Source organism: Melampsora larici-populina (assembly GCF_000204055.1).
Source record: "Melampsora larici-populina 98AG31 unplaced genomic scaffold MELLAscaffold_21, whole genome shotgun sequence".
Taxonomy (NCBI): Eukaryota; Fungi; Basidiomycota; class Pucciniomycetes; order Pucciniales; family Melampsoraceae; genus Melampsora; species Melampsora laricis-populina.
Window position 1 is genome coordinate 1156518 of NW_006768785.1, and position 15199 is coordinate 1171716.

The following is a 15199-nucleotide window of genomic DNA, read 5'->3' on the forward strand; positions in this document are numbered from 1 at the left end:
AAAAAGGGTAAGCAGAGGAGGCGATACTGAGTGGTCAATTTGACAGTTTTGGACTGACCAACCAAATTGGAATTATCCAGCCCAAAAATATAGACCAATCTGAAAATGGCCAATTTCCTAGCCGTCAATCCTCAACAGCACCAATTGCACTTCGTTCCGTCTAGCGCAGGATCGCCGCCAACGCCGAGTAACTTTCCTTTGTCCAGATCCAACAGCAAGCTCAGTCGAGTCAGCGGCTCGCGGAGTCCTTCATTCTCCGTCTCTCTCATCAATCCAATTTCTTTGCCATCTCGCTTGGTGGCAGACCCTGTCTCCAATCGTCCACTTTCTTGTAATACAAATCCTCACATCCCTAGATGTGTTAGTCGCTTCCGCTCACTCACTGGGTCATCTTCACACCCTCCCGCGTCGGCCACCCGCGTTTGCACCAAAACACCATCGACACCATCTTCTTCTAGCGCTATAATTTTTCGGCCCTTCATGCGAATTCGAAGTCGCCGGCTGTCAGACAGCTCTCTCACGGACCTTTCCCCTCCTACCATTGATTCTGACCTCGATTTTGGGCTCAGTCATCCGCTTCACGACTCATCCACAAATCCAGACATTCCAACTACTCAATCTAGCCTCAAAGTCACCACCAGCGACTCTCACCTGCCGCAGATCCTCCCACCCAAGTCATCTGGACCGCCCTCGCCTCCCCATTCTTCCTTGCTTTCATGTCGCGCACCTCCTCCTGAAATCAATTCTTCAAATACACATATTTTTCCATCCCTGAGGCCTACTGAACACCATAAGTCTTCTCAAACGCATTTTCACACGTTAGATGGTGCACGCGCTACCGCTTCATCCATCTGTTCGCGCATGTTGAGCTCTTCCAAGCTCATCAGTACTGAGAAGCCCAATCGCCAGTCTAAGTTAGTGTTGCGCCCCTTGTCTGTGATCCTTTGTGGTCCTTTGTAGACTCGCCTTAGGTGACACGCCATTTCCAACAACACATAGGCTGATTGTGCGTTTTTCGCTTGAATATCCATCATCTCCCAATTAGCTCTAGGTCCACATCTCAGGAGCGAATCCAAATGGCTGTGCGCCATAAAGATAGTCTAAGCTCATTGAACAACACTGTCACTACGGCTCAACAAGAAAATTGTCAAACCGAAGTTGAGGAGATGGAGTCGATACGCGTATGTTGTAGTTTCTCTGTTATCTCCCTATCCGCCCTTTGTTCTCTTTCTTATTTTAAATTACACCTTCTCTCGAACAATTTTCCTCCTTCTCAACGATATTTCCAATTTGCGATATCGAAATTTCAGTCTCCTCCAAAAGCTCTTTGGGTTGACACGGGCCGTGCTGCTAAAATGCCATCAACATATGTGAGTAGACAAGTCTTTTAATTGCAATCATAGTCCCCTCTTTTCCTACGTCTTTGATTACTTACCTGATCCACTATTGACCAGAGTCCCTACGGAGGAAGCCACAGCGGCAATTCAACTTCGTCTCCCGGCCTTTTCTCCACTTCAACTTTCTCTCACAGGCCATCAGGCGAGTCCGAAAGAGGTTTGAACTCTGCCACTCACAGTCCTCGTCGCTGCCCTGCGCCGCCTCCAATCAAGGTGCCCAAACTTCGAGCTGCTCGTGTAGCCATCGCCGCTGATGGTGATGGGTCTCCGCCCCCGATGGTGGCAGCAAATGTGTCACGTCACCGCGCTACTGGATCTGAGAGTAACGTAGCCAAGGACCGCCGACACGCCGGTGTTGAGTGGCCACTTCTTACACGTCATGGATCTCTCAGTATCTTTGCACCGCGGCTTGTGTCTCAGCCAATGGTGGCCCATCACGAACCTGCCACACTCGGATCAGACGTATTTGAGGATCTTGCCGGCTCGCCTCATCCTGCCAAAGTCCATATTTCGGTGTCTGCGTCGTCAAAGCAGACTCACTCACCTTCTAGGGCACATTTGGCCGACAATGGCGCTTCAGAACAGATCCAGTATCAAACACCTCCACTATCCATCTCCCGCCACTCTAGGTGTCTCAATTCTCTCGGTGCTGCGAAAACCCGAACTTCTCCCAGTCGTAGCCCTAGTGCGCGCAGTGGATCACGCGCTTCGACACCATCATCAGCCGTCGACGCCCAGATAGTCTCAGTATCACACCGGCGCACGAATACGGACCTTCAAGGGGATCCTAGTACATCTTTCGATCTCCCCAAAAGAATCTCGCTTGCACCTGCTCCCAACCAATCCTTGATCGAGATGCCCCGGTCCATTGCGGTGCCCAAGATCATCCCACTACCGGAAATAGCTAGTTCATCAAATGTAGAAGGCAGGGCAAGACATCTCAGCACCTTATCTCATAATAGTAACTTGCTGCCTGAGACACCCTGCCTGCATCGCTACCCAAGTCCTGACGTCGATATTCAGCGCCAAGGTCGAGCAGACTCTTCTGCTTCTTTCGATGTGCGCAACTTACCATTTACGCTGGATGGATCCGATGAACATCCTATGCCTCGAATGGCAACAACACCACCGCCACAGAATTTCAGCTCGACCATCGCACAATCTATCGCCATCCCCCAGTTGCCTCCCATGCCAGCCATTGACAGAATTACTCCGCTGAACAGCACTTGTAGAGCCGCGCATCCATCAACTAACTTGCACCAAGAAGATTATGCAGCTCAGGGCTCATTGCGCACGGTCGGTTCAAATCTTTCTAACGGATCTTCTGTCGTCACCAACCAATGTCGTATCCCGGTTTTCACGCCGGACAGCTCAACTGAGTCGACGTATTCCATCCACTCGGGAGGCTGCAGTCCTGAGTATTCTTGCCCTCGAAGTCGCAGTGCCGATGACCTTACTGTCCCTTTAAGTCATCCATCTCCTATCAAACGTGGTTCCCGACCTCGTTCCATGTCTGATCGGGGCCCAGATCGGCCTGCGACCTTGCTGGAGCTTGCGAGTGGCACGTTGGACCATGAAAAGCATCTGAGCCACATCGATGAGCAAAAGGCAGACAAACAGTCAATCCCACTCCCGCCGAACTCCGGAAGTTTGGGTAAAGTCCAGCCGTTCCCATGGGTGACGCAATCATTAGATTACCTAGAACGACTTGGTACTTCAGAGCAGGCTCAACTCATTAGGCAGGCACTCGCGATTTATCCCAACGAATCTCACCGCTTTGTGGTGGGTGATACTTCCAAACTCGTAAGAGAAGTGCACGAGTGTCCGAAGCGCATACAAGACCTACGTGGTATGTCTCATCTCGTTCCTACCACCATACATTTCCCTTGCTAACAGATAATCGTTCGACTGCATAGCAAATTACCTATCTGACATCGCCAGGCGTGAAAAACTTCTTAAGCGGCATATCATGACTCTCCGTGCTTTCAACGGCGATGAAGGCGCACGCTTCGGCGATACCCTTTTGAAGGCAATCAGTCAGGGTGATGAAGGCGTTTCTGAATTGTTTTCTCTGGTCAACTACACTTCTCACGTTGAGCGAACATGTGAAGCACATTGGAGAGCTGCCGCCACTGTAGAGATGCGCAAGCTGAAGGCTACTGAAGAGAAACTTGCCGCAGCCGATGCAACAATACAACAGCTCGAAGACAATCGCTTGCGCGATAAAGCACGAATTGAGAAATTGGAAGAGCAACTTCGTTGCGCACTTCAACGAGCCGAAGCTGAATCATCCCCAACACTACGTCAGGACACGATCGATCATGCCAATATCGCGACTTCCAACCAAACTCAGACGACCGTCGCACCCGCCACACTACCAACATCCAACGCCAGCCAGATTGCGTCCCTCAACACTAGACCGACGCCAAATCTTCCCCGAGCACCTCTTCGGCCCCTCAATCCCATTTCTAAAAACAATCCCACATTTTCGACCGAGGCTTCACAGAATCTTGGCGTATCATCTACCACACCTAAGATACCGGCATCTCGCTTACGGCCTTTCGGTCATCGTCCAGGGACAGCCAACTCTGTGGACCATATTCAAGATTTGCCGAGCTCAAGCTCATCCGCTCGACTTTTTGAAAGACCACGAGTGGTCCCACGACTACCAGTTGGAGTACCTGAACCCGAAGACCCTAAATCCATTAACATCAGCACCTCCAACGTGCCTGAGATATCACACCGACCGGAGATTTTAAAAACACATAAACGCCCGGCAATGCAAATAGGCCTGAGTGCACGCAGTTTGTTCACCGGAAACAAGTGGCGAAAGCCTTCTGAAGTAGCTGTTTCATCCAACTTGGCGCCCCCAGTCTCACATCTCGACTACACCACTGGCAATCAATTTGCCACGTGGAGCCCAGATCGTGCATCAAGGCCTCATCAGGAGTCCTTAAACACACTTTTCAAGCCTCTGAGCAAACCAGAAAAAATCGTGAAAGCGACTCCCGTACCGCAGCTTCGTCATCCTAACCAGTCCACCACTTTTCCTCAAGTACCACCGACGCAGGCCCAACTCTCACCACCGCCACCACCACCGCCTGCTCAGGCCAGCCTTCCCTTGCCATCAGAAGGTAACGGTCTTCGACGTCAGCCCAACAGATTGCGTTCTGACAAGCCAGTATCGAATAATTTAACATCAATCACTCTTTCTCAACTTGGCTCGCTTGACATCGCACACATGTTAACCGGCCTCAATACTCCCACATGACTTTCATCTCATTTTTTTTACCTAAACTCCTATCTTGTTCCCAATGTTTATCGCTTTTTTTGACCTATTGTGTTTATTCTGTCCACATCATAGTGGTTTCAGGTCTCTCATTCTACGTCCTTCTTGTTCATCTAATTAATTTTTGGACGTTTTTACATCATTTCGCCTTCCTTTCCACGAACAATATACTGTCTTTTTTCCCAGAGTGTGTCTCATTTCTCTCCTATTTAAATATATCAGTATCATTAGAAACCGGGTTGAAGATAAGAGGTGGATAGGGCTTTCCCATCTGTACTTGCGATGCGACATTTTTATTAATACATCCTACTGAATCATTTTTGTGCGAGTTTGAGATCATGTTTTCTTTGTTGGTAACAAAGCAATACATTTATAAATTTTATAAATTTAAGGTTCCGTCACATGATCCCACTAGCTCTACATATTTTGAGTCTATATAACAGCCGTATATATCTCTTTCTAAGATTGAACCGCACAGATTCAGAACATTATCAAAGGGCTGTTGAAATCTCTTTTATTGCACCATTCACGTGCTTACCTCTGCTGCACTGGAATGGATATATACACGTATGTACAACAGCCTGTCAACAGGTTTAATGAATCCGATTCCCAAATTTCTCAGCCATTCGCTAGTTTTGCGGGCAAAGTTCCGCAAGCTTTTTGAAGTTGACTGAATGATGATGAACTGGATCTGCAGCAAATTGAATGCAAAACGTGCTCATCGCTTTTCCGGATCCCATACGTCAGGCTTCGAGTCTTCTGCATGTACCCTTCTACATTTTGCTGACAGCCTCCACTACCCTTACAGCACTGCACAGCATCGATCATCGATGAATCGTTTGTTTGAAGTTCCATGTAATGAATAGTAAATGTTTAGTTATATTCTATAAAGGTTTTATCAAATATTCGACAAATAACGAATACGGTTGTTAACGTAACAATTTCTTGATGGGCCGGAGAGCGATCATCAATCTTGATGGACTCAACATCTAAGGCCCCATCCCTATGCGTCTCGCTTTCACTCAATATCATGATAACTCGGTAGGAAACACTGATATATCACATCTATGAGGACCAAGAAGGAGGGAAGGCCTCCAAGCGTGCCCACACTCATCAACGGATCACACTGCAAGATCACGCAGGGTGCACCGATGAAAGAGTAGATTGCCCGACATTGCATACAGTATGCATGATTCTCTCCGAATACCTCTTCCATTTTTGGCGAACTCTGATTAATCAGGAGATGATGTGTTGCATGATTCAGCGGTGAAATCCAACCTTGGCACGGCCCGAATGATACGATGACAATCCGTTGCGAATGCGCTATGAGAAACACTACTGGCTACTCACTCTTTTGCAGGGTGCGGGTAAATGCGTGGAGTATGTAGGAGTCGGACGCGTCGACTTCTGAGCTAGATAGACTATTAAAAGTTAATAGAAGCCGAAGCATTAAGCCAATCCAGCGCACACTCCAGGAGAGTGCAATTCTTTCTTTCTTGCGTAACTCAATCGTCTAACGCGGCACAAGGATCTTGGACAATCTTCATATCAGCTTTCATCATTATCATTTTTTTTCCAAACCAACATCATCACGATGAATTTTATGAGTCAATTTTCACTTTCTCTGCCTTTCGTAGTTGTCGGGTTGATTTTAACTCTCGTCAGCTGTCAAGCCATTGGGCGAGATGGATTATCACCACCAGTGGCTGTATCAAATGCAACCAAGAGGTCTCAGATGCACAAGGCGGGTGGTTCTCCAGGCTTCCAACGAGGACCGTCAAGTGATGCTACCACTACTCAGAAACTCAATAACAGCACCGGAAGCGCCCCGGGTAAGATATTGTCCAACGGCATAAACTCTGTTGAGTCCAGCAATCTGGGAAGCTACCAGCTGTTTGGAAGAGGTCTAGCGACCTCTACTAACATTTCCTCAGGTGGTCAAGCTGAGCAGCCTATGTCAAAGATTTCGGCCCGCTCGCTGATCATATCTGTGGGTGGGGGTGGAATAATCAAGACCAACCCAATGGAATCAAACAGAGGAAATAATCCGAATGGACCAGCATTTTCTCAACAGCCAAGTAATTCCAACCCTTCATCTGGTTCTCAACAGCGACCTCCCGTCAATCCGACATCCTCCCCACCATCCACTTCAAATGTTACTGTCAATTCTCAACAGTCTGGTTCGAATACTATTTCTAACACTCAAAACTCCTCATCAAATGCTGCATCCAATTCACAGCAACCTCCTAAAAATGGGCCATCCAATCCATCGCAATCTACCTCAAACTCTACATCCAATTCTCAGCAATCCTCTTCGAATGCTACATTCAATTCACAGCAACCTCCTAAAAATGGTCCATCCAATCCATCGCAATCTACCTCAAATTCTACATCCAATTCTCAGCAATCGTCGTCGAATGCTACATCCAATTCTCAGCAATCCTCGTCGAATGCTACATCCAACCCTCAGCCACCCTCTTCAAACGCTACATCTAATCCTCACCAGTCTTTGCAGAATGAACCCAATCCAGCGCTCGAAAGTCTCAGAAGAAACATCAATTTCGCCTCACGCACAGACTCCACTGCATTATTGAGAAATGCTGTTAAACAAACTCCGAAACTTTATTGGATAGGTTGTTCTGACTCGAGAGTTTCAGAGACTTTGTTGATCGAGGCAGAGCTAGGAGAGGTTTTTGTTGAAGTGAGTCGATTCGATTTTGAGCTTTAGCTCACATCTTCCGCCATACCGGTTGACTTTGAGGTAAGCTTACCTGGTACCGTTCGATTTGGTATAGCGAAACATTGCCAATCTTTTCAAAGCCGAGGACGCACGTACATCAGCCGGAATGGAATATGCGATTCATTCTCTTAACGTATCCCATGTAGTTCTTGTTGGACATGAAGGTGAGTGAATCTTGGACCTTTCCGTCTATCGACAATGAATATCGCAAGCTAGGACACTCATTTTGCATCGGCATCTTTCATGACCCACAATCTTGGGAACAAGGTTGCGGTGGCTGCGTGACAGCTCTGGCTTCTGCCCGTGAAAACGTCACGGGAAAAGCTCCAGCGGAAAAGTTGAGTGTTGGAGAGCAGGCTATTGTTGACTGGATTGCGCCTATCCGACAAATGGCGGTGGATATGCTTCAACGTATAGGAGGTACAAGTGCTCAAAGGTCTCCGACGGCCCAAGAATATCGAAAGCAATTGAGTACCCTGGTCGAACTCAATGTTTTTCAACAAGCACGAAACATTTTAACTTCACCTGTGGTCAAAGACGCAAAACGTCAGGGCCGCTCTATCTGGGTCTACGGTTGGATTTATGATATTGAAACTGGAAAAATTAGACAAGTATTATCGGAATCATCTTTGTAAGAAAGAATGTCTTGACTTGAGGTAGAATTCCTCCAAACATAAATCTTGATTGCATGATAAGTTGTCGATCCCTGAATATTTTCATCAACCAATCTTCTGAAGTTGTCGGCCTGATTTTTCAAATTGTTATGATAAACATTCACCATAAAATCTCTCTACTTTGGTATTCGGCATGGAGGTTGTCTCATCAGTCATTGAGGACAAGACGACCAGTTGTAACTCATGCATTCATCTCATCAATTTTCATTGTGTCCTACACCCGTGAACATATGTTGTCGTATCTATGCAGTACAAACTATTTGAAAAGTTAAAACACCACAAAGGAATCCATCTCGTCGTCCTCGGTGATAGACCCCGACAAGAGAGCTGTATCCGCGTCGCAATCATTATCATCATCTTGTCTCGTACTTTAGTTGTAAGAGAGAAATTTAAACTAATAACGCCTCCTGATCCCTATGTTGATTTGCTTCTCCAAAAATGTTCTACCAGCCTTGTTTGATTGGGTTGTCATATGTGTATGATGGAATGCTGGTATTGATATTGCCATTATGGAAATATCATCAAGAGCTTCCAATTTGCACATGCGATTGCTCATACTTCCCACAATGACATCATAGAAATTATATCTAAGACATCTGAAAGAGATAGTCTGAAAATTAACTAATGTCCAACTAACAGCCAGAATCAACATGATTAATCTTACTTCTGGTATTAATATTACTCGCTACCTTACAGACATCCTCATCATTTATATTCATTTTGAAACTCTCATTGTCTTGAATATCTCAATACCCTTCTTATTCTTGAAAGTTTCAGTCATATAGACTTTGTATTCTAACTGCCTCAGTAAGAGAATTGAGATAGGTAAATCTGATGAATGTATTACTATAACATCTAAGATTTAAATTCAATACAACAGTTGAACTTACAACTCTTTCATTCATTTACACAGAGTCAATTAAAACTTACCATATGAAATCAACTTGACCAAATCCACCTTTGAAGTATAGAAAAAAAGGGGGTGGGCAAATCAACACTTTATTCAATTCAAATCTTTGTTGTTAAACTTTTTTGAAACCAAAAAAAGCACATGGACATCAATGGACCCCTTAAGTCTTGACTTTATAAACAAACAAAGATTTCCCCATCCAGTTTCTATATGTTTTAAATGCAATATTTATATATGTATATATGATTTTTTGCATTCCAGTTACATCAAAATCCTCAAGTACTAAAATATATACTAGTGACTACTTCACTAATTCACTTTGAAGATCACTCGAATTACTCAAAAATTCATCGCCATCACCATCACTGTAAACATTATACATCATCCCCAAGTGCAAATGGGAAAATGATTAGTCTTGTAGTTTGTCATAAAAACATCTATCACTGCACACCTGAGCCATAACACCCACACTACATATGTGCAACAAGCTAGATAAAATGTTAGCTATCATGTACATACAGGTCTGCTCAGTTCCCTGTTCATCTGAATAAGTAAAGGATTTTACTAAATCCAGCCCCCCCTTGCAAGGGTTGACCACCCCCTTTTTAGCCGGGGAAAAGAATAGTACAAGGGTATAATACAAACATGGGATGAGAAGGGGGCGGTCTGGGACTGTCAAAATTCAGGCGAATTGAAACAAGTCATGATACACATAATATAACATTAACAGCGGATGTAGCATCTTGATTCTGACTTTGGTTTGGGTTATTGAACCTGTGTAATCATTGATATTGATGATTAACTTTGTCCTCAACATTGGTAAAGGCTCAGACCAGTCATATGTTTCTGTGGCTGTGAGGGAAATGTACCTCCTTCAATGAGAAGATTTCTTCTAGTCAAAAACTCCTTTGCTATTCAAGACAAACATGATTAGTGTCTTTGCCTTGAATCTGAATGCAAGGCGTTTCTAAAAGCCAGATTGATCAAATTTATAGATGATTGGATGTTAAAACACACTGGCCATGGCATGTCCCAGTGAAGCACGCTCAGCCAAAACTCTTTGGTGCATAAGATGGAGTTGTTCTTGAGTCTTGACCATCTCATTCTGGTGGAGGTTTGTCAAGGTCAGTCTCTCACTTGTTTTTGCTCCTAAATTTTTGTTTCCCGGCTTATTTGGAGAATACAGCTCTAGACCGCCCCCTACGTGGGATATGCAATATTTTCCATTCTTTTACTCAACAATGTCTAGGTGGGTTTGTTAACAAATCTTTTCTTTTTTATTCATTACTCATCTGCACCAAGTTTGTATGCTTACAAATTCTAAGTTTCCAGGTTGTCCAGGGTATGTCCTAGGCAAACCAAAAGTATTCGTAATGAATGCTCTTGGTCTCTTGGGGGGGGGCCCCCGACCCTGGTAAGGGCGGAGGGAGGTAGGACTACCCGTGACAGTAGGCGGGAGAGCGCTGGACGGTGGGCTAGGCAACTCCCGCTACTAGAAACTTATATATACACATATTACCACACACATTAACTAAACTAACGTAATTTAACTTACCAGTAAGTTGTCCACAACCCCACTCTTTCACCTGAATTCGTCTCCTGGGCGGTGGGTGGGTTCGAAAAAGGAGAAGACAAGCTAGAGGCTTGTGTTGTGAGAGAGAAAAAATGCGATAGGGAGTTTCCAGAGAACGGGCGTGAGGAAGCGGAGATGGGGGATTGACGCGCAAAGAAATTTTTGCAATGAGAGGAAATTTTCCTAAGCTGTCCGTCAAGGGAATCCCATACGTGGTATAGGGATTTCTGTATTGCCCATAGTCCAACATCAGCCCGTATCATGGAAACAGACGGTACCGTCGTGCCTTTGGGTACCGTCCACCATGAATTGAAATACAGCATCAAAGGGACTTCTTCCAGTATGACAAAATGGTCCCCAAAATTGACTACATATACTTCCATAGCTACACAAGCAATACTAACAAAGCCATTCAACAGTAACAGAAAGGGTGTTACATGGATTTTAGTCAATGGAATTAAACCAAAACTATGACTCACACCACAGGAATCAACTTGTTTGAAACCCGATTGAGCTTAATTTTGGTGTCCGGGTTTGAAATTTCCTGAAGTCATGAATCTTGTTCACAACTCGTTTGCATTATGTTTGCTGATTCCCCTCAGGCTGTATGCTGTACTCGGCTGGCCCGTGTATGTACAGTCACATCATACAGCAACATCCCCTTTCACCATTCCCACCTTCATCCTCATTTGTCAAGCCTGGATCAACCAAAACAAAAACGCAGTTCAGCGGGAACATGATAAGTGGTGAGATATGTAATCAAATGGCTGGAATCACAGGTTTTGGAAGTGCTGTGTATGTGTATGTATTGTAGGGTACTTGAGGGAAATTGGCAAACATAATGCTAACAAGTTGTGAACAAGATTCACAATTCAAGGAACTTTTGAACCCAGACACCAAAATTTTGTGCAATCAGGTTTCAAACAAGTTGATTCCCGTGGTGTCAGTGTATGTAGTCAATCTTTTTTTCTCAAACTGAAAAAAATTTACAGCAGGCATCACATATGATATACTTGTTCAGATGAGCCAATATCTGAGCAGCTCTGTATGTACATTATGGCTCCAAATTTTTTCATCCTTCTGCACATATGTAGTGTGAGTGCTATGGCTCTGGTGTGCAGTGATATGTATTTTCATGACAAACTACAATTTTAACCATTTTCCTAATCTCACTTGGGGATAATGTATAATGTTTACAGGGCATGATCCATTTAACTTCTACAAACTGTGCATAGTTTGTATCATTATCATTATCATTAATAGTCTCATTCCAAGATTTACTATAACTTTCAAGTATCAGACTAAGCAAATGAAAGATTAACTTCAAATGCTTGATTCATTTTACCTAACATACAGTCAAATCGGAAAAGCTTGCCCAATTTTGCCCGCAAAACTCGAGCAATTTGGCGGGGAATTTGTGACAAGCTTTTCCGGTTTGACTGTACATACAAAAGTTTGAAATTAGCTCAAGATTAATGAATTGCAACTGCTGATCAAAACTCTAGTGACTATGTAGCTAAATCAAGACCCATTCATAAAAATAGTAACTCAACTATAATTGAAAATTCTTTCATCATCTTATAACAAACCTTTATACTCTCATCTGACTTGCCTAAGAGTTGTATGATGTCTTAAGGAATGTGTTGTAAACTCTTTTTACTACTTTCTTCAGCATGGGTCATTTGTTGGGCCAGAAGTACCCAAACAACTTCCAAATGATTGATGACCCCAAAAGTCAACTCAGCTAAAGTTGAAAATTCTTTCATCTTATAACACTGCATGGATAATGTATTTCACCCATGCGGAAAATGATTGCATTTAATGCAGAAATTGATTGCAAATGCAGAAAACATGAATGCATTATTCATGCAGTGTAATAAACCTTTATCTCTCATCTGACTTGCCTGAGAGTTATAGGATGTCTTGGGGAATGTGTTGCAAACTTTGTTTACTACTTTCTCCAGCATGCATCATTTGTTGGGCCAGAAGTACCTAAACAACTTCCAAATGATCAAGGACCCTCACCTCTTTGTATCCCATGAAACACAGCCTGTTCCACAATAGGCACGAGTTTTTACAGGTCAACAGCCACACCCCATTATCAATGTTTGACAGCTTCAAAGCTCCATACACATAAAACCTTACCAAAAGCAATTCAGACTGTTTGTAGTCCAGAACAATGCTCTCTCATAGTACCATTTCTCCAACAAGAACCCAATCTATGTAAGTCAAATTGTGTAATGCCATTGAAATCTTTTCTTCACATCTCATATCACAAGAAAATTCATAAAGACAAAACCCAATCAAAACAAGGTATCATCCTCACAAACTCACTCAATCTTGTAACATGAGACCATTATCCAGTCAAAGAAAATGTAAAATGGATGAAATCAAGAAGAACATGATCATTAATTGTATCAAAGCTTATTTTTTCTCTTTTGTCTTGCAGAACACTCAAAAAAAAGAAGAGATGAACCGCAAGAATGTGAACTAGATAGACATCAAACATGAACAAACACACACACACAACCAACTCATCTCTCATCTTGATTATAAACCAATTCAAGGAGATCAAATGATTGCTTGTCCAACTTGTTCTTCGTTCACTTGAATGTTTTACCATCAGCGTACTCAAGTCCATCGAAGCTATATCAAAACAGATGCGTTCTAATATCGGTCAAACGATCCACGTCACATGTATGATCATTCAAAAGCTTACGTGTTGTCCCAGTTCCAGCAACCTTTGATGAAATCAAGGTCCTTCTTGAAGTCGAGGGGTTCAAACGCATAGCTTTCCCAATCAGGTGCAACATCAAAGACAGCCTTGAAGTCATTTCCTCGGATCATGTATGCACCTTGGATCTTCGATGCATTGTTTTTACCATAGACACCGGCACTAAAGACCATTGAATTTTTGGTCAGCTAAGCCAGGAAAGATCAAGAACATCCACTTTACAACTTACGAGCCGAAAAGGTACTTGCGCGAACCCTCCAATCGGTTGTGGAAACCTCCGATCAAGTTGGAAGACATGAAGACTTGAGTTAATTCCTCATTGTACTGATGCCATTGAACGTCACCAACAAAGACATCAGGTTAGCGTTGAACGCAAAAAGATCAAAAATGGACATCCAATCACTTGCCTTGTAAGAAACTTTCCAGAATGAGTATTCACTCAAGTCGATGTTGTCCTCGAGCCACTTCATGGCAACAGGGAATTCCGAGTTGGAGTATTGACGTTTCCATTCATCGAATGGGAAACATTTGGCAGGTCCTAAGGCCTCACAAGGGTGCTTGGCCTTGGGCTCAGCAGGTACTGCAGGCTCTTCTTCTTCGTCATCCTTCTTGGCCTTCTTCTCCGACTTGGGGGCAGCAGCAGCTACTGGTGCTTTCTCCTTCTTTGGTGGGCTGTACTCCACTCGCTTTGCAAGAAGTGTGATTTCACCACCTGCTGCAGACAAGAAAGCAGGTTGGTGGGTGATTGTCTGGAAATGTCTGAACACGTTGGGGTATTTTGCCTTCCATGGGGCATCAAGGATAAAACCAGCGGCCCAAGAGAGGTGACTAGCCAAGAAGATATCGGCAAGTGTGATACGCTCTCCAACGAAGAAAGTGCGAGAGTGTAACAACTTGTCGAGGGTAGCGAAAAGACCGGCAGCCTTCTTTTCGGCGTTGGTGACGTTGACCTTGTTGTAAGGCTTGTTGTATGGTGCGAGAACCACGATTCTGTGAGAAAGATCGTTTGAATAGAGAGTCTTGAGCTTCATAGGACATATACGCAGTGCGAGTGTATACAAGAAACAACTTACTGCTCAGCTAGAGAGCCGACGAGCTCTGTGCTGAAGAAGAGAGACCACTGGAGAACTTCAGCCTCTTGCTCCTTCGATTGACCCAACAATTTAGCCTTGGAGTTGATCGAGGCAAGGTACTGATCAAAAAGATTCCACGTCAGTCGGATTCTACACGGTGAGTTTTGAAGCCAACTAAATCATGGCTTACATGAGCGATGGCAACAGATTCGGTGATGTTGATTCCAGGACCTTCGAGAGCAGGGATCTTTCCTTGACTGTGAGGGAATTTAGCAAAGTAAGCCTCATCGAGACCTTCTTTGGTAGCAAGGTTGATTGGAGAAAGCTTCAAGTCGATTCCTTCAAGTTGAGCCTGTTAAGTAAATTAAGATTTGATGAGTGAAGTTCCAAGAAGATTTGAATGATGAATTGAAGAATAGAAAGAGATATCCAACTCACAGCAACTAAACAAGCTCGGGTTCGAGGGTTAGACTGATGAAAAGAAAAGTGAGCTAAAGAGACCGATTTCAAGATAGATCAAAGAAATCTTTCTAACCTCGGAACCGTAGAGAGTGAAGGACATGATGATTAAAGAAAAATGGGTTAATTGGAGATGGATGAATGAGTTATTGTTGTTGTGAAGTAGAAAGTTAAAGTGATCGATCGATTGACAACTTTAATGTGAAGGGGGAAGAAGCTGTTGACCAATACCCGCGACAAACCAGATTTGAAAAAAGTGGTCATCGGGTGACACACTGCGCAGCCGCAGCTCAGCAAATCACCTGGCTGTCATCGACTCTCCGTTCTCTCCCAGCTGAATATGTCACAGC

The 15199-nt window shown here is 44.1% G+C and overlaps 3 protein-coding genes across 3 annotated transcripts; 2 read left to right on the forward strand and 1 right to left on the reverse strand.

Moving 5' to 3' along the window:
• Positions 1-105: 105 nt before the first annotated feature.
• On the forward strand, positions 106-4668 carry MELLADRAFT_107122 (uncharacterized protein; the record flags this gene model as incomplete). Its single annotated transcript, XM_007410620.1, has 5 exons — positions 106-914; positions 1052-1181; positions 1311-1370; positions 1455-3246; positions 3314-4668. The coding sequence occupies 5 exons, from the start codon at positions 106-108 to the stop codon at positions 4666-4668; spliced, it is 4146 nt and encodes a 1381-aa protein (XP_007410682.1).
• A 2626-nt stretch (positions 4669-7294) lies between these two features.
• MELLADRAFT_36338 (uncharacterized protein) lies at positions 7295-8061 on the forward strand (the record flags this gene model as incomplete). Its single annotated transcript, XM_007410621.1, has 3 exons — positions 7295-7387; positions 7482-7594; positions 7770-8061. Coding segments are annotated over 3 exons (498 nt in total), but the record flags the coding sequence as incomplete, so codon positions are not given.
• A 4905-nt stretch (positions 8062-12966) lies between these two features.
• MELLADRAFT_74919 (uncharacterized protein) lies at positions 12967-15038 on the reverse strand (the record flags this gene model as incomplete). The annotated part of the gene is made up of 8 exons (XM_007410636.1): positions 12967-13229; positions 13303-13479; positions 13547-13641; positions 13725-14307; positions 14391-14509; positions 14581-14742; positions 14829-14861; positions 14926-15038. 8 exons carry the CDS (start codon positions 14950-14952, stop codon positions 13187-13189), a joined length of 1239 nt encoding a protein of 412 aa, XP_007410698.1.
• Between the last annotated feature and the right edge of the window lie 161 nt (positions 15039-15199).